This window comes from Mustela putorius, unplaced genomic scaffold (assembly GCF_011764305.1).
Source record: "Mustela putorius furo isolate JIRA1106 unplaced genomic scaffold, ASM1176430v1.1 tig00000854_pilon_pilon_pilon, whole genome shotgun sequence".
In the NCBI taxonomy this organism is placed as follows: domain Eukaryota; kingdom Metazoa; phylum Chordata; class Mammalia; order Carnivora; family Mustelidae; genus Mustela; species Mustela putorius.
The window spans coordinates 6,254,936-6,273,574 of NW_025421496.1; the positions used below are offsets into that span (position 1 = coordinate 6,254,936).

Here is an 18,639-nt window from a genome sequence, read left to right on the forward strand (position 1 = left end):
ACTGACCCCAAATGAAAGTGATTATACATTTGAATTCATGAAGCATCAATCATTTTTGGTCACAAAAATGAAAGAAGGTAAAAAGGCTATGAAAAGAATAAAGGATTTGTACTTGGCACTCACACTCACTTAAAATTCTAAGATTTTACTTCGAACTTTGTCTAGAGAGCTCTGATGAAATCATCACGGGCACTGGAAGGCTCTATTTGACTCTGAGTTAGTTCGCTATTGGTGGTTTTGTGAACGTCAAGGTTGAAGCAACAGCTGAAGGTGAGAAGGAACAAAACCATCTCTGGGTCAGTATCTTTTAAAAGGTATTCATGCCTCCAACAATTCTGAGAGGAATTACAGTGGAATTCTGTGCAATACGGCTGGTCATGTGGGATCTCCATGAACTAGAGAAAGATAATTCTTTCTCTAGGTGGACATCATCCCCCTCTGGGACACACAGCTTGGTGACTGGGTCACAGGCTGGATTTCCATCTCTACTCAACCCCTCAGTTTGGTTCCCTAGTGCAGTTAATAACCTGTGCAACCAATGATGGCAGCCCATCAGACAACCCCAGATATTTCTTACATTTTTGTCTATCTGCTTTGATTCCTTAGCCAAATGTGGCTTGGAATTCGACAGGGAATTCTGAGATGCACGATATTACATTCTACAACCAAGCTGAACGCAGATCTTCTGTCATGGCGAGATGCACGATATTACATTCTACAACCAAGCTGAACGCAGATCTTCTGTCATGGCTCGGAGATACTTCTGAGGCTACAACATGACAAGAAGCAAATGATTTCCAGACAGAAGCATCTCGCACAGTGCATTAAGAAAGTATATGGTGGTAGCCTCTGGTGGGCTTCAAATGAGCAATGCGGTTTCCTAGGATCATAGACAATGATTCTAAATTTGCTTCATGGCAAAGAAAAAATATATGCATGTAAACCTCAAGCAAAAGTCATTTATAAACTGTCACTGCTTCTGTCACACAACCTGCACCCGTCTTAGAGCAACTCAAGAGGCTAGCCCAGAATTATGTTGCTTGCTTGCTTTAAATTTCTGCAAAGTCACAGGGTGAATACAAAGACTATAACTGCTTGTGAAAAATAATTTGAATATTGGAAGTTAAGTGGCTTTCGGAAGGTCACGGTGAACGAGGATGACCCGAGAAAAGATTCTGGTCAAAGAGGATGTGTGAGGCCTTCTGGAAGCACAATTACTGGCCTGACATTTTTCAAGGAGCCATCTTGTACTCACACATTTTGCCCTGGGTTTATTAAAGAGTCACTTCAAAAAGAATTTCTTCCCCTTCTTTAAAAAAAAAAAAAAATTAGCCAAGATGATTATATATCTCAACTCTAGAACTTCCCTCATTTAGAAGGAAGGCAAGAGATGATCAAAAATTTCACTGAATGTCACAGCCTTTAAGGTCAGGAATATACAATTGCATACTAAAATAATAAAAAATGATCGCCACGAGAGAATTCATACCCATTTTAGCAAATCGGTTTCTTACCTAACATGTTATTTTGTAGGACGTATCGTAGGACCAATGGATTTATAACATCAGTTTAAGAAATAAAACTCTTTCTGACATCAGACAAGCAACTAGAATCAACTTGCCTGGACACCATTACTATGACCAACTCACTTTCTCAAAACCCTGCAGTGTCTCCAAAATGTTCTTCAAATGAAACGAGAACTCCTAACTGTGGGACTCAAGTGGCTTTGCTGTCAGTTTCCTTTCAATTACTTTCCTCATCACACCTCATCTGCCCCTTTATACGCACTGGTCCCTCTCCCTTCTTCCCGTGACTGTTATTTTCCCCGTGGAGGTCTCATCCATGTTTAATCCCAATCCTCGGAGAAATGCAAACAAACAAAACATGTAGCCACCCCAGAACCTATTTCAGATCAGCTTCAGTTGCCAATGGTAAGTCAAGTTCTCCAGAATCTTCTGCCCTCTAATTACAGTTATTTATGCCTCTGATCGAGTTTATATATGTGTCATTAATACAATTCATTAGCGATCAGATTTTTTTTTTCAAAATATTCTCAAAATATTCAAGCCCATTTATTGAAATCCAAGAAGTCTTAGAGAAAAACCGAGCACACAAACAAGGAAGTTAACCCTTCATCCGGAATCATCCACTAAAATCACTGACAAATGAAAACCATAACTCAAATCAGACTAAAAAGATATGTGGCGAGAGAACCGATGTGTTACAAGAAAATAGCGAATATAAAGCAGGGTGTGTATATGGGAAAGTGAGAGAGGAGCTCACTGCATCGCTAAGCTACCCCCACCTCACATCAATGGCACAGCTTGACGCATGGCCACACATTCTACGCTCAATTTTTATCATACAAAAGTCTTAACAGAACATTAACTGTTTATTAATTCAATATTAAACATGAGAACGATGCATGACCTACAGATGGCAGTTCTAGCTCCGTGCAAACTACGAATGAAGAACTGTGCCGAATTCTGTCTATGCTACTGTTTTCTTCAGCCTTCCCTTTGCCGCACATGCCAGCGCTGAAGGCCTCCTACTTGTTCCTTGACCAAATCTTTGTCTAAGTTGCCTGCCTTGTCTGAAGCTCTACACAGCTGGTTAGAAACACGGGCGCAGCTCCTCCCTCCTCAGGGTCACTGTTTAAACCAGAGTTTTACTGACCGTCTCACGTTTACAAAGCTGTGTCTCTCCACACCCCAGACCTGTAGGTAGATACTCATACCAGCTCAGTGCACAACCCTGGACTGGAAACCACAAAGTCATCCATGAAAACTGAACGAGTGAATAAACTGTGGTACATTTCCACCATAGGCAATCACTTAGTGATAGAAAGGAATTAACTCCTTATATAACTAATAATTCAGAGGAACTTCAAAAATACTATACAGAGAGGAAGGAACCACTTCTGAATAATTCTCCTTATATAAAAGTCTACAAAAAACAACATAATCTCTAGGGACAGAAAGGATACCAGTTGCTTTGGGCAGGATGGGGGGCTGGGTAGGCGACTAGAAAGAGCACGAAAGACCTTTCTGGGGTGATGGAAATGTTTTATCCTTGATTCCAGTGAGGGGTACGTGGGCATACACATGTGTATACTTAAAATGGCATGTGTGTGTGTGTGTTTTTTTTTAAAGATTATTTAGTTGAAAGAGAGCGAGAGACCAGAGCAAGAGAGAACATGTGAGGGGGAGGGGCAGAAGAGAGGGAGACGCAGACTCCTCGCTGAGCAGGGAGCCTGATGGGGGGCTCCATCCAGGAACGCGGGATCATGACCTGAGCTGAGGGCAGACAATTAACCGACTGAGCCACCCAGGCGCCCGAAAATAGTGCTTTTTTATCATATGTAAACTTACTCTAATAATGTGGTTTAAGAATGTGTACAGATGACCAGATATACTATTTATTTGTCTAGCTAGCTGAGAATCATTCCCAGGCTGTCTGACTTGGGAGCCCAGGTTCTGAAGCACTCTATTGAGTGAGTTTTTTGCTTTGTTTTAAACAAACACCAAACTCCAACTAAGAAAATGGTTGTTGAATTTTAAAAGCCTTTCTAAACAAACAAACAACAATAACAAAACTTTTCTAAGAGAATGTGTCTGTGTGGGTATATGTATTCTGATAAGACAGTCTTGGCTTAAATCCTTTATGGCTATCTCTTTTTGTAACTGGAGTCAGAATCCAATTATTAGCGCTTCACAGAAATCCATTTCATTACTTTTTAGTCACAACACACTTTTGGCTTGAAAATAGCTTTGGCCCTGGTTGATCGCATTTTGATCATCAGGTTTAGGACTTGATGATTTTTATCTTTGCCTGGAATATCAGTTGTAACCACAAAATACCAAGATTGGCGGCCATTAATAGCCAAACTTAGACGCTGAAGGAAGACTCTGAAAAATACCTGGGGAACTCCAGCCTCATTAGAATTAGTGAAATTGATTTTCATCAGGAGATGACACAAAAAGGGATATCGACTCTCTCTGAGTGTACAAGCTCTTGCATATTGTTAAAAAATAATATTTTATGCTCACAGCTTGCATACTGTATGTTAATGACTCAAGAGTCAGGAGGACATTGATGGCCACAATCAGTTCAGATTTCTATCACTAGTTCCTATGTTGAAGCAATTAATTACAACTGTTAAGATTTAGTAGGTTGAAGCCAAGGTGACATTTAAACATTAAAGCTCATTTGCAAAAAAGAACTTAAGTGTAGCTGTGTTTGATATATGATTATACTACAGTCATATTGATATGTGATTATGGGATTAAAAAGTATATGATGTATTAGTGATGATTTTATTACAAAGTCCTTAATTCATTTTTTCTCTGGTCCCACTCAAGGTAATTTAATTAATTTCAACCTCAACCGAGCATTCTGATTCACAACATAGTTCTATATTTGTATCCTCATTTCAAGGAGCAGGAAGCTGTGACATGTGAAAATATACACTTAAGACCCCCCCCCCCTTTTTTTAAAGGACTCTTTTTATGTTCGGTGTTTTCCATTTTCAAAGCACTTTTCATTCAACTCAGCCTTCTCATTATGTTTGGTATGAGCTACCCACATTCTACAAAACCAAGATACAGAAACTTTAATTGGCTTCCTCAAAGGCCACAGAAAATATCAATAACAGACTGTCTACTAGAATTTAAAGGTTCTTAAGACTGTGGCAAAGCCACAAAACTACTCCACACATAATTCCCTTCATTAACTAATTATATCTGGTAGAGAGATAATAGTCACTTAGAGCAACCATCATTTTAATTCCATTTTGAAGACGGATTTTAAGTGTGAAACCACATGCATTTAAAACTTACGTACTTTGAGATGAGAAAGCAAAACACAAGTGAACAAAACGTCCCCAAAGTCTAACAAACCTAATGCCACCGCTCAAAGATCAACATGGAGAAAACACCATTTTTCATTGGCAGAGGGCGTTTTTAAACCTACCATGTTTAGGAAGCATGAGTGGAACCCTCTGATGGGACAAGTGGATATTTTGGATGCAGGACTCTAGATTAAGCAGCGATCAAACAGTTTCCTGTCAGGTGTTCTGTATAGCTGTTCTCAGGTAGATATTTAGGTAAATCATCTACCAGACAAATGGCTAAAGATAAAATCCCGAAATTAAGGGTTTCACATCTTATTTTTGGTGAATGAGCGAGAAGATAAGCTCATGTATTCAATGATCAGTAAACAGGAAAAGGAAAGGCTTCAAGTTAATCATATTAAATGAAATGGAGTTCACAGAGTACAACAGTATAAAACATGGAATCTTGAAAGAAAATCAGGGGGTATTTCCAATGAGCACATTTTATTCCATAGAATCAAATGTATTTACTCCTATTTTTCTTTGCATTAGAAGAGAAGACCTCAATGACTTATTTCTGTGGGTTGGACGGGGACTGGAATCAAGTATCTGATTCTAATATCACCCCTGACACTGACCAGGTGAATAACATTTCACTTTGACCTTTCTTCAGAAATGTGATGTGCAGATTACCAATTAAGGCGCATTATGTAGCTTTATTCATCACAACCAACATCTCCCGAACGTGCTAAGTGGCAAAGATGAACTATTATTTGTGCAGTGAAATAATAACATAAAATATAGCTTTACCCTTTCAAACGGTAATACATCAGAAATCACTTCACACCCTCCAAAAAGAACACATTTCAAAACTAGTTTCAATTCAACACATGGCATGCTTAATGGTTTCAGCACGGCTAATTCTTTTTAATAAGTGTTACAAACTGAAAGCAAGACAGGTAGGTATTAAAAATATATTGGAACATCTTAAAATTACCAGCCCTGCCAGTGGAAATAAAATGATGGCAATTAAAGGTAATAAAGGTTATTAAAAGTTAGGGCCTTGGAGGCTAAGAAGTCATGTTAGACTGTCAATTGTTTTCCCATGGTGGGAAATCAGTTAGAAATGAAAAAAAAAGTCTAGTAGTTTAGTGGTGGTCAAAGAAAGAGTCATTGGGGATGAGGAGGTTTCAGCAACATGCTGGTAGAAAAAGAGAGACTTACATAGTCTGGGAGGGCAGTGAAATGGAGGGCGTGGTAACCTCGCTCACTTAGTTGTCATTTTTGATTTTCAATGACATTTTTTTCATTCTTTCGCCTAGTAAAGATGACAGAAGGTCCTAATTTATTATCTGATGTCTATTCCTGTTCCTAAATTTAAGAGAGTTTAACTGTATACAGTCATATAATCCAAATACAGACACTTTGAAAAAAAACTAGAGCACCAGTGTTGCATGCATTCAATGGTACTTGTAAGTAAGTGTATCCACAAACCCGGGGCGGGAAAGGGAGAGGAGGCAGGGGAGGATCAGCCTGCTGGGCACAGCCCAGGCAACTGAGGGGGATGGGAGAGGTGGGTTTGCAAGTTCCACAGCTTAAAGCAGTAGAACAAAAAGCGAAGTGCTTCCTGAAATGACAGGAGCCATGGATTCTAGAAGAATGTCCTCAGCGTGCTGGGCTTGGTCCATGGATCCTCTATGCACCAACAGAGCTGGTCAAAATATCTGTGACTTGCCACGAAAGAGAGTCGCTACATCAGATGCCTTTTCCTGGGGAGGTTAGGCTGCATTTTTTGATGACCAGGGAAGTCTGCATTGACTCTTTTTCCTTATAAACATGACCTGGCAGATCATCTGGGCTTGACCGAAGGGAAGAAAAGTGCAGCGTAATTTCTGTTTCTGTTCGTAAGTCATTCTGTGGCCAGATCGGATTAGACATTTCCTTATGCTTCCCCTTTCTGGGTGTACCTCATGTGTTGGGCTGGTGTGCTGAAGGTACTCAGCAAGTAGTTGTAAATAAATAAAGGAAGAGACTGCATGAATTAAGTCCTGTGAAGAAAACCGCTCAAATGGCAAAAAGCCCTTGCTTCTACAGCTGATTTGTGCATTTTAAGGAGCATGGACGGGGTATTAAAAAGCATGGAAAAGAAAAACAAAACAAAACACCATAAAACTAGAGAAGACTTTTCATAAGAGGGAAAGGAAAGCATCAAAGGAGAAGGAAATAACACTGGGGGGGAAAAAACCCGAATAAATGATTTAATGCTAAAGCCATCTCCCGGCATTGCAAATGCTGATCGGTAGCAGAATACGGGAATTCGGATTTCAGTTTTCTAGCGGCAAATATCACATCTGTTCATCTGGCCTCATACAAATACTTTCCTACCCTCATGAATAACCTCAAGGAGATTCTTTGATAAGTGCATGGTATTTATTCATTTTTAAGGCAACTATCTCTGGAGGAAGTTTAAAGTCAGAATGTGTATGAAATTTAGCTAAAATTATTCACACAATGAACCATCCAAATAATGTTTAGTCAGTTTCCATAGGTATGCATTCCTTGGACTACAATTACTTAGAAAAACAGATCATGTGCAAAAGACCTATTAATTAAACTATAAGTGATTATTATTATTATTTACAAAGCAGAAAGAATCATCTTAGTTCGCTTAAAATTGTTAAAAATTAAGATACAATTAGCGTAAAAATACTGATGAGTAACTTCCAGCTTGAGGTGTTCCCTCAAGCTGTGAGATAATCTATCTGATGGTTTATAGCATGTTCCTATAAAGAGAACACAGAAAAAGGAGGAGGAAACTCTGTGTATCTAACTCATCAGCATGTAACTTCAGGGTAATCCCACTCTTGGAGAAACAGAGATGAGTCAGCAGAGAGCCACATTTCTTGGTTTTTCAAGGCTAACCTCCTCGCCTGTGCCCGTCAAAAGGAAGCCAGCAGCTGCATTTTCCAGGTCCGCAGCACATGTGGATTAGAATGCATGAAGCCCTGCCTGGCGGAGAGGCCCACACCAACCAGCTGCTTCATCATCTGGCTCTGCTCGCTGCCTGGGCTGTCTTACATATGGCTCTGTCTGAAGCAATGTAAGGACCCTGCATGCAGAAATGTCAGGACTTGGCAGGGGCTGGTGAGGAATTGTTCTTTAGGGTGTTGGCTTCTCTGAAATGATCAGTGATGACTATCGAGTGTATCGATGACAAGACCCCCATACCGAATTGGTTGCTACTCTCAGCAGCAGAAGGAAATTCTCAAGTTGATATTGACATCCCCAGTGTGGACGGGCACCTACCAAGCCATCCCTGAAACTCTTCTCAGGCGCCCCCCCCTTTTTTTCTATCTTTCCACGTTTGCTTTTGTTTTTTAAACACTCTTCAAACAACTTAAATTGCTCAACATTAAGGGAACAAAAGCAAGCCCTGGGGAGCACAGATGTGTTTGGATGCCTTTCCAGCACACACCTCCCTCTGCATCAGGACTTAAGTGGCTCAGAGAAGAGCAGCCAGTGGCCACAGGATCCTGTTTGCAAGGCAACTTCTGGGCTTCTCCCGTCTAAGGACAAATGTGTGGCCATGTGTTCCTGCTAAGCTGCAACAACTAGCTGACCTCATTTAAAATACGAGCTCTCATGAAGCTCTCATTGCATGAAGCCCTTCCAAGCATTAGCTATTTTTTTTTTGGTTTGTTCAGTTCTTATTTCATAAAAAGTCGCCCATCTTTGTTCTATCCCAGTGACCTGCATCCTTTCCTTCCCCAAAGCACATGGCTTCTCCTGCGAGCCTCTGCCTTAATCACTTTTATTTGTGGGACACCAGGGAGGGGATGGTAATGCTTAGGATAGGGAAGAATATAGCTCTTTAAAAAATTATTCTGATCATGTTTAGATGAAATATAGGGCTTGCCATCAACAAAATTACAAAACAATTCCACTGGGAGTCCAGACTGTTCAGGGTAATTCATCTATGAAAAAGCGAACTTTAATTGTTACTCTTGGCAGCAAGCTAAGAGAAGGGTGAAACCGTATACTAAATATTGCCACGTGCAATAGTAAAATGCTCTTTCCTCCTTGCCAGAGCACTGCAGAGCCCCCTTCAGACTCAGGTTTGGATCTGGGGAGTTAGTCTAAATCCTGTTTCCCCCTCTCCAAAACCAACAGAGGTTTTCAAAAGAGCTACGGTTTTTATTAGAACCATTTGCTCTTTTTAACTTGCCAAAAAGGAATAAGTAAAACTAAGACTTTTATTTGGGTTAAAGTTGATTCCTCAGCTTCATGGAGGTCAATGTGCTTCGTCTGTGACCTTCTGCTAAAAAGTTTACTGCAGAGCCCTGAACCAGCCAAAGTTACGTTTTGGTCCCTTCTTCCTTCTTCCCTCTCAGCCTCCTGGATTTAGAAAGTAAGAGCTCGGGAGGGTGCAGATGCTCGTCAAAAAGAAACATCCTATGGCAAAGCACATCCTGGATTTTCTTCAACAACTGAAATCTCCCATGTTTTTGATGCCACGTGAAGCAATTGCTATTTTGGGATCTAGTATCATGATCTGGGCTTCAGACTATGTGATCCCAACAAGGATTTACAACTCTTTAGATTAAAAGCTCACTGAACACTGCTACATTATATAGTTTAAGAGTAAGGAGAGGTGTCTCCTACTACTCAAAAACAGAGGGATATTCTTCTTTTTCTAAACATGGAGTGACGTCTTCAGTGAAGATGTTAACCAAAGAAATATTTTATAGGACACTGGTTATCTGGTGTATTTGGCTAAACATGAGACTATAAATACAAGTAATTTTTAAAATTACATTTTACATTTGCAGCATGGATATTTGCATACACTGGATATAACTCACTGAAGATATATTAAAATCATATTTAAGAAATCGTATGTAGGTAATATTATTCAGCTTCTAAAATGTTCAAGATGGGGAAGTTAGGGCCCAAAGTACTTAAATGACTTGCCCAGAATTATTTGACACGTTACCAAAGACCTGAAGACCAGAACCTCAATTATTGAGCCGATGTCCCCCATGGTATGGAACACTAGTTTTCATCCACAGGGATATACAATGATACCAACATTATTTGGGAGTAAATTTAAGTCTGCAAATATGACTGAGAGTAATCTTTGCTATAACATATTAGTGGATTAAAATTTAAGTCACGTGACACTTTAGGACATCAGCCTTATGTGATTATTTTCTTTTTGTTATAAAGTTTATTATGGGTGATGACAAACTGCTCACCATTAGTAAGACAGTTCGAGGGAACTATAATCCTCAGCCACCGGAAAAACAGCACTTGTGATATGATGTGTGTAATTGTATAAAGACTGTATGTTACAAAGTTGCATAAGCACTTTTCATTTGCATAAAGTAATGTCTTAGAGTTAGCTATTAGTGGAAGTTTAAGAAAGCAAAACCAAAAACAAAGCAAGCATGGCCTAGAAACGAACAGTGAACAAAATATACCAGTCTTTACTGAAATGGAAGTAATCACTATAGAAGAAGAGGATGTTTCACATACATTGTTACAAACACCACTCAGGTAACCAATGACAGCAACCCCAAACTAACTAGAAGCCCCACAGGTCGACTACCCTGGGAAGTCAGTTGTCTTTTAAGAAATTGACCTATGATGTGGGAAGCCAAGGAAATCTGCCTTTTCTGTGTTGTCTGAATTAAAAAAAAAAAAAAAAAAATCCATCTGCCTTTTAGTTCCTCCAAGGGCCAGCTCTCTGTGTGTCAGCACACAATTTCAAGTTTCTCTGGAGGGATCCTACTTCCAGCTCTCCATTTAAAATGGGGGAAAAATAAAAATATTTTGCCTGTGACAGAATATGAAAGAAATTCTCACCCTTAAAACCAGCAGCATTGGTTTTCCAGTCATTAGCGTTCAAATGTCCCGCACGGGAAGTCCTGACAATAACATGCTGCACGTCTCTCCAGGTCAGAAACGGACTGGGGAAAGACAAGGTAAGAATCATTGTACCAAAAAAAAAAAAAAGATGGGGGAAGCAGAGAGTCACAAGCAAATTAAAAAAGCAAAAGCAAAATGGCAAAGTACTAAAAACAAAGGGTCAGTGATTTGGGTTTGGGGGCGGGGGGGTCAACAGAAGCCAAATGCCGCTGCGCTTCTTTCTCAACGTGGAGAAGTGACGTTAGTCTGGGGGAGGCAGAAAACGTAACCTTGAATTCAGGAAATAATGTGGGATTAGTCGGCTGTCGCTCAGTCTTTTAAAAGGGTGAGGATTTTTAGTTTCCTCAACAAAATGGCTCCCAATTCTGGCCTGGTCGCACATTGTGTGGAAGCTTGCATCATTATCTGAAAATTACTATCAGCTAAAGTCAAAAACCAAAGTCTTCTGGAACATTCCTTGTCCAGCTGTATCGCCAGGCAATTGATTTGTAATTTAACGAAGAACTTAGTATTCCGCATGGATGTATGGGATATAGGAAAAAACCTCAATGGAACCAAGTCCCCAGGTGTCAATGCTCTCAAAGAAAGAGAATTCGGTACAGAGCCCAAAGCTGGGCTCCAAGACACAGCTATGGGAGTACACTTAATCGGCAATAAGTATTATTGTATTAAGTTATTGGATACCTACTTCTTGTGATTGTTAGCCCAAGAGCACAAAGACCTGGAGCAGAAGTCGCTTTCATTGGAGAACCATAGTACCACTCCTAAATATACAGAAAGCAAATGCAGGTATAGGTGCAGGGACTCCTGTTCTCTTTCAAAGAGTACGTACACACTGGAAGGCATCTGACTAAAACCATGCATGAAATTCGCAACATGATGCCTCTTCATTTCAGTCTTGAATGTCAGGGTGACAATGTTTTACTTAACTGGGAAATATGGCAGTTATCACGCAGCCTGGATAGTTACTCTGCTTCTCGTCCTCCACTTTCATTTGAGAAGGCCGTTTGCCAAGGCTGGGTCAGAACATTGAAGGGAGGGGGATGATGATTTGTTATCTTCCTTGAGGTGTGACAGGAGCACGTGGTAATCCCTACGAGCCCTCATATGAGCGCAGATGGACGCTGGCATCTCCCAGGAGGAGGGGAAACCTGGTATCTGAGTTACAGCTGATTTTCGGTGATGGAGCATCACACTGCTTTATTTTCTACTACGTTTTCCCATCACATTTACCACATTCGTGTTTTTTTGAGAGTGGGGGCCCAGTGATCAGATTCTGGACTTTTCATTTCCTACTTATGTGAAATTGACCTCTCAAAGTTTCAGATTCCCTGTTTAGCACACAGATGCTAATATCTACTTTACTTCATTGTACTGATCGAATGAAAGAGATGGCACGTACTTAACCTAGTTCTTGGTGCGAAATAAGCCATCAAAAAGTGGTAGACAGGGACGCCTGGGTGGCTCAGTTGGTTAAGCGGCTGCCTTCGGCTCAGGTCATGATGCCAGCGTCCTGGGATGGACTCCCACATCAGGCTCCTTGCTCGGCAGGGAGCCTGCTTCTCCCTCTGCCTCTAGCCTGCCACTCTGTCTGCCTGTGCTTGTGCCCTGTCTCTCTCTCTCTCTAACAAACAAATAAAATCTTTAAAAAAAAAAAAAAAGAAGAAGAAGTGGTAGACAGTACAACATTCTGCTAAGTTTTGAGCCACTTAGTTTTGAGTTCCCATGTGGTGGCCTGAACATAAAGGAGATGGGGAGAGAAAAAAGTACGATAGAGTTTGATACCATTTTGCTCTGCCCCCAGATTAAAAATAAGAGAGACACTACCGCCATTTCCAAAGAGGGAGCAAGACTGGATGTAGACTATTTTGTGAGGTTGCTTTCATAACGTAACTTATACAAGGAAATTGAAGCCCTATCTTATGAATTTTAAAAATATAGGAACAAGGAAACAGACTTATTTGTTTTGTTTTACACAACACTTGTTAGGAACCAAGTTCAGAACCTGACAATCCACCGACTCTAGAGAAACGGAGGGAGGTTGTGGGATGGGGCCCAGGAGGTGGATGAGTTTTGCTTCTAAAAACCAATAGCATGATTTGACCCTTTGCTGATTGATACTGAACCCACATAATCATTCAGTAGAGACCATGCACCACGGTCAGAAAAATTAGGAAAAGAGTCAAGGGATAATTCTGAAAGCTAGGGTCACATTAAGATTTTTTTCCTGATCTGCCAGAGATGTAAATCTCATCTCCTTTCTCTTTCCCAGGGTAGTTATTTGGGAGAGGGGCAAAAATCAACAACAAAAAAGCTGTCTCAAAAGACTTTCCAGCCACTTATTTATGGTACAGCAGAATCCTCTCAAATGGACAAGCATATTTTTTATTTTTTGGTTTTTCTCATGAGCAAACAGCAAGATACCTAAAAGTACACTTGGATTTGATAAATATGTCTAAACCAACTGAATGAGTTTAAAATAACATTTAACACACAGATAAAACGTCCTCATTGTAAATATCACTCTTTATGGAAAACCATGAACAAAAAAAAAAAAAAAAAAAAAAAAAAAAGAAAAGAAAAGAAAAAAAAAGGAAAAGAAAAAGAAAAAGAAAAAGAAATGAAACAAGTTTTCTATGTTACCTATCAGCAGGGAAAGATTCCTTTGGAAATATCAAGCACAAGATCTGACCATCAGGAGACCATTTCCCTAGTGACCCTTAGCACGTAAAATATGATGATGATGACGACAATGACAGAACAGGGACCATTTATCTCGAGCCTTAAGCAGTTGTATTCAGGCCGATTCAGGAAATCAGCCTGAAGAAACGCGAGTTACTTGCTCTCATGCTGGGTTATAAAAACTAGCTCTTCTTGGAGTACTTGTAATTAGAAGGAAGAAATCAACATCCGGAAACGGAAACGGCGTAATTCAGGTAATTCTACTCTGACATTTGATAATGCACAACTTCAAAAATCATTTAATTTCAAAACTTCCTGAATTTCGCCAAAAGCAAGGAAGTTAAACAGGAAACCAAGGAATTTTTGCCTCCATGGTGTTTCTACCCGTGGGAGGGTAACTAATTAGTGGCTCAGGAAATAGCCATAGGTTAATTTGTTGGTATCCTGAGAGGGCTTGTATTTAGGGGGAAGTCTGATTTCTATTTTATGACCTATTTGTATTTATGCTTTCAGGGATTCGTAGAAGTGAAGTCAGACTAGGACACTTCTAGAATGTCATACACTGAGTGAAAGCAAAGAGAAGGCTGTATGCCTTGTGCGAGGAACTTTCCAGGCCACAATGGTGAAGTAGGAACCCCTAAAATGGCCCCCCTTCTGCCAATTACCCTGGAGGCACACTATCTTGACTTCTGAACACCAAGACCCCTCTCACCACCAAGAACAGAAGATGGAGCGCCAAGAGCTTTGGGGGCAAATGATAATCAAGAGGCCACAAGTATAACCAGGAGGAAAGGAGCAGCTCCTCTCAATTCTGAGCCTGAGCCCATTAAAAACCACAGGATTTAGGCCACATACCCCTCCCCCTCCCTTAGCCTTCCTCCCTGGAATTATTGACAACTACCTTTAAACCACAATATATACTAGAAGGGTAACGTTTATAAATGCCTCCAAATCTTGGCTAGCTAGCTATGAGCTTTCCAAGCGATAAACAATCCATGATTTTCTGGGGAGGTCTGTAGGTGTAATCTTTTCCTGTTAGAAAGGTTTGCCTCCTTCAGGGGTTTCCTGTTTTAACCAACATTCAATGAGCACTTGGCCAGGGCCAGGTTGTGCGTATTGTACACGCATTATTACTGCGTAATCTTAAACATCCTATGAACAGAGATTATACTTTTGTGCCCATTTCACAGATAGCAAAATGGAGACTCAGAGTTACACACAGTAACTCAAGAGTACACACAGTAGTTGATGGCAGGGCTACCATTCAAACCAGCTGCACCTGGTGGGCTATGGATCCTCTGGTCTTACTTACTATTTAACGCCATTTCCAGACGGAACCCTCCCCCCAACTCCCAACATGGAACGGTGCGTCAGGTGGCTCTTTGACAACCAGATCAGGAAGCCAAGTGAAGCATGTCATGTCCTCGTGGTCACATATTGTTGTAACTGCACTGTCTCTCTCAATTCAGTTGCAGGATTTTTGTTTGCCACCAAATTCAGGAGATCCTCGAGTCTTAATTTGGGTTTTAGGTTGGGAACCTTAACTCTGGCCCATTGTTTCGAAAGTAAATGGAAAGATACCAAAGTGGGACATATCAGATTATTCTGATAACAGTATCACATGTTTCTACTATAAGTTACAACAGTGTATCATTTAACCTTATGGTTATGAACTTGCCACCTTCCTTGACATGCTCACACTTTGATGTGGTTTATAGTCTGGTTGGGTAATACTCCTCCAGGCGGGGAGCTCATCTGAACCCCATCTCAAACACTTCTAGTTTCCAGCAGCAAAAACAGGATAATTAATGACAAGACTGCTACCTGGTGTTCTATTTTCATTCTGAGCGTATTCAGAAGTATTCATGGCCCCAACAGCACATTTAGAAGAAGGAAGACACATCCCAAGAAAGACACTTTGTCCAGTGCTTTTTGTTGGGCTCCTAAGTTCAACTGCTAGCACTTAAATGAAAACAAAACAAATTTTCTCCCCATGAGTTTTCTCACCTAATTCCACACATGTGTGAACTGTCCGAAATCAAATCTATACTTGGAGGTGCTTAAAAAAGAAAGACCAATTTTGGAGCCTCCGTGACTGACTCACCTGCATTTACTAAAAAGAAACAAGAAATAATCTTCCCCACCCCCAACCCCCAGATGGACCTATCATCACAGGCAGTTAAGAGGCAACCGATGAAAAGGACAACACATACACATCTTGGTACAGAAAGAGAATTTGTCAACTCGAGCAGCAACAGCAAATCCATATAATGAAAACTGTTTCCTGAACGCGGCAATCTTCTCTACATAGAAGAGTGATTCTGTCTAATGAGTGATGAGCAACTTCATGAACCAGTCCTATGGGGAAACTGCACAACCCATCAGCCATCATCCAATTGACTAAATATTCAACAAAAAAATCCAAGACAAAAAACAGTCTCGTTTTTTGTTCCTTAAGATGGTGTAAAATAGAAATGTAGCCAGAACAAGTAGCCAGAAAATTAATGTCACTGTACGGATGCTAAATAAATCAGCAATCATGGGGAAAGAGTCATTGTGAGCTGGAACAAGAAAGATGAGACAAAGTGTTTGAAGCCCACGGAGGTTGGTAAAAACATTATTTGGAACTGTACCGAGTGCATGCCAATGATGGTTCTAGAATAAAATACTGACCATCCAACAAAGGAAACCAGTCTTCTTTTGTCAGGTAATGAATCCACCAAAAGGACCGTCAGACCATTAGTCCCACTGCAAAGAGGAGTAGATCCTGCTAATGGGAACGTGTTTTTGTTCTGTTGTGTTGTGCTGGACCCTGTACTCTACGTGAACTCAAAAGCTCCAGGCCTAAAATTGGGTGTACTAACAGAAAACACAGTTAATACTACCTCCAAATATGGAAATATGACTTCTCCTGGTATCACCGAGACACCTACCTATGATCCATCCATACCTGAACTGAGACAGAAAAGATACAAGAAAAGAGAAGATGGGTTGAGGACTATCCAAGTCAAATTTATATTACACTCTTTCATATATATCATTCACGGATTACCTCAAGTGAGTATAAACCAAAGGTACAGAAACTGGGTCTCTGAACACACTTTAGGGAAGGAAATCCCTAACTGACAAAGAAAATGCTGCCACTGAAATTGAATTGTCTTCTTTCCTTTATACATCTCGGCTTCTCTTCAGGATTCGTCATTACACCAAAAACACATCAATTAAGTTTTCTGCAGCTTTACAAAAAAAATGGTATTTTATTGGTAAGCTCAATAATCATTTTCCTGAAATACTTCGCTACCTAAACTCTTAGGGAATATGATTTGACGAATGGTCACACAAAGGTATGCTAACTTGAGATCACATAGACTGATATCAATTCACAATAGTGGAGCTCCGTCCTACTCCCTGTACACTCAATTCCCTCCAACAGTATTACCCCGAGGCTGTAAATCCTGGCCATTCTAAAATCCTCTCTCTCTTCATGTACCCCGCAGCCTCAAATCCAAGTCTGACCCTCATTTTCATCTCTGAGCTTTGAAATCTTTTGAAGTAGATAAAATGTGACAAGATGAGAGCTTCCTCCCAAGGTTACCCCAGTCAAGGTGTGAGCAACCCAAGCCTAGGAAGGAAGCTGGACGACAGCACTCACTTTCCCTTTTCTGCTAGTTTTGCAGGTTGTCCAGCACTCAGCATGAATAAATATACAGTTCCAAGTCAACTGACCTAATTCTGCAGGAAGACATTGTCACCCACATTATTTTTATTTCTCATTTAAATTTGTTCTAAAAAATAATAAGAAACATAGCTCCTAGACACATGAATATGATGCTTTAGAGTCAGGAAATCTTACGGTAAATCATACTTGCTACCTAAGTCTTCTGGAACGTTAGAGGATGTACTGACACTCTTAGGGACTCTGTTTTCTCAACAGTAACACACACTCTGCAGGCTGGTTACGAGGACTCAAGGTAATGAATACAGAGTGCCTGGTACATGACAGATTCCCAAAGACAACAGTCATCACAATGTTCTGAGACGCACAACCTCTCATCCCAAAAACGAGTCAGAAGGACCACCTGAAGTCTATCCTACCATTTGATGAATCTCCATTTAATTAAGCTGTTTTCTTCTATTCCTAAATTCTGATGGTACATTTTTTAGTTCTTGTAATGAGCAAGTGAGCAAAATAGCATTTTCGACACATTGGTCTACTTGCGCTTAGTGAACTAGCAACGCCACTAAGATCTGACAGAAGCATCTGGTTGTAATGAGCCCGTGGTGTAGGCCGCAAGCTGACTGGTTAGGGAAACAAGTACCTGGACTCAGCGTGACTATAACAAATCCTATTTGTGGAAACATCTTTCCTCTTGACGGTTGGCCACTGAGGTGTTGTAGAGGAGGGTGAAAGGTTCTTCAGGGAATATCGGTGTGCCATATGGTACCAAATGTTAGGACGAAAGACTGCACATACACATTTGCTTAACTGAATTGCTGGATGGTAGTGTTTTTGAAACTTTTCTACCAGAGTTCAGGGATTTGCAGAGTTCCTGCATCAAAAGCCAGAAGTCAAATCCTTGGACAGGCGACATAAATACTCGGCTGCATCTCTGTTACCACTATTATCCTAAATTACAGCATTTTCTCTCATTTTTTTTCCCTTTTGAATACAAGGGATTAACGTGATGCCTTTCTACCTGCTTATCAAAGAAGCATATGTTAAAATAGGGATTCTCAATGCTCACCTGCATTTTAAACTTCAATGAAAATCAGTATGTATTTTGTCTAGAATTTTAAGTAAATGTTATTCTATTTTAGAGACTCCTGGTTTATCATGTCAACTCCTAGCAGTCTTTCTAATTATTAGATGTCAACGGTGACAGAAAATATTTTTTAAAAGTTTTAGGCACGGCACACACACACTGAGGGAAAGATCAACTAAGATTAATGGAAATCTATAACAGAAATTTATTTCAAGTAACCTTATGGCGGATGTGACTGGAATAAGAAAAATATTGTTTAACGTTTCCATACTTTACATTAAGAAAACAGAGCTGACTTATCACCTAAAGGAGGGGGGTGGGGAGAAATGAAAAAAGACACTCCAAAAATTAACCCTTGTTTCCCCATCTAGCTCTTGACTTAAAGACCCAAGATACTCATGGCCTAAAAAAGTACACACATGGTTCTCTACTAGA

At 40.3% G+C, this 18,639-nt stretch overlaps 1 protein-coding gene across 1 annotated transcript in view; it reads right to left on the minus strand.

Annotated features, from left to right (window-relative positions):
- Window positions 1-18,639, minus strand: part of PCSK5 (proprotein convertase subtilisin/kexin type 5) — a 450,143-nt gene that overhangs the window by 213,157 nt on the left and 218,347 nt on the right. The window contains 1 exon segment of the mRNA XM_045085372.1: window positions 10,697-10,800. Within this exon segment, the coding sequence (XP_044941307.1) occupies window positions 10,697-10,800 (104 nt within the window).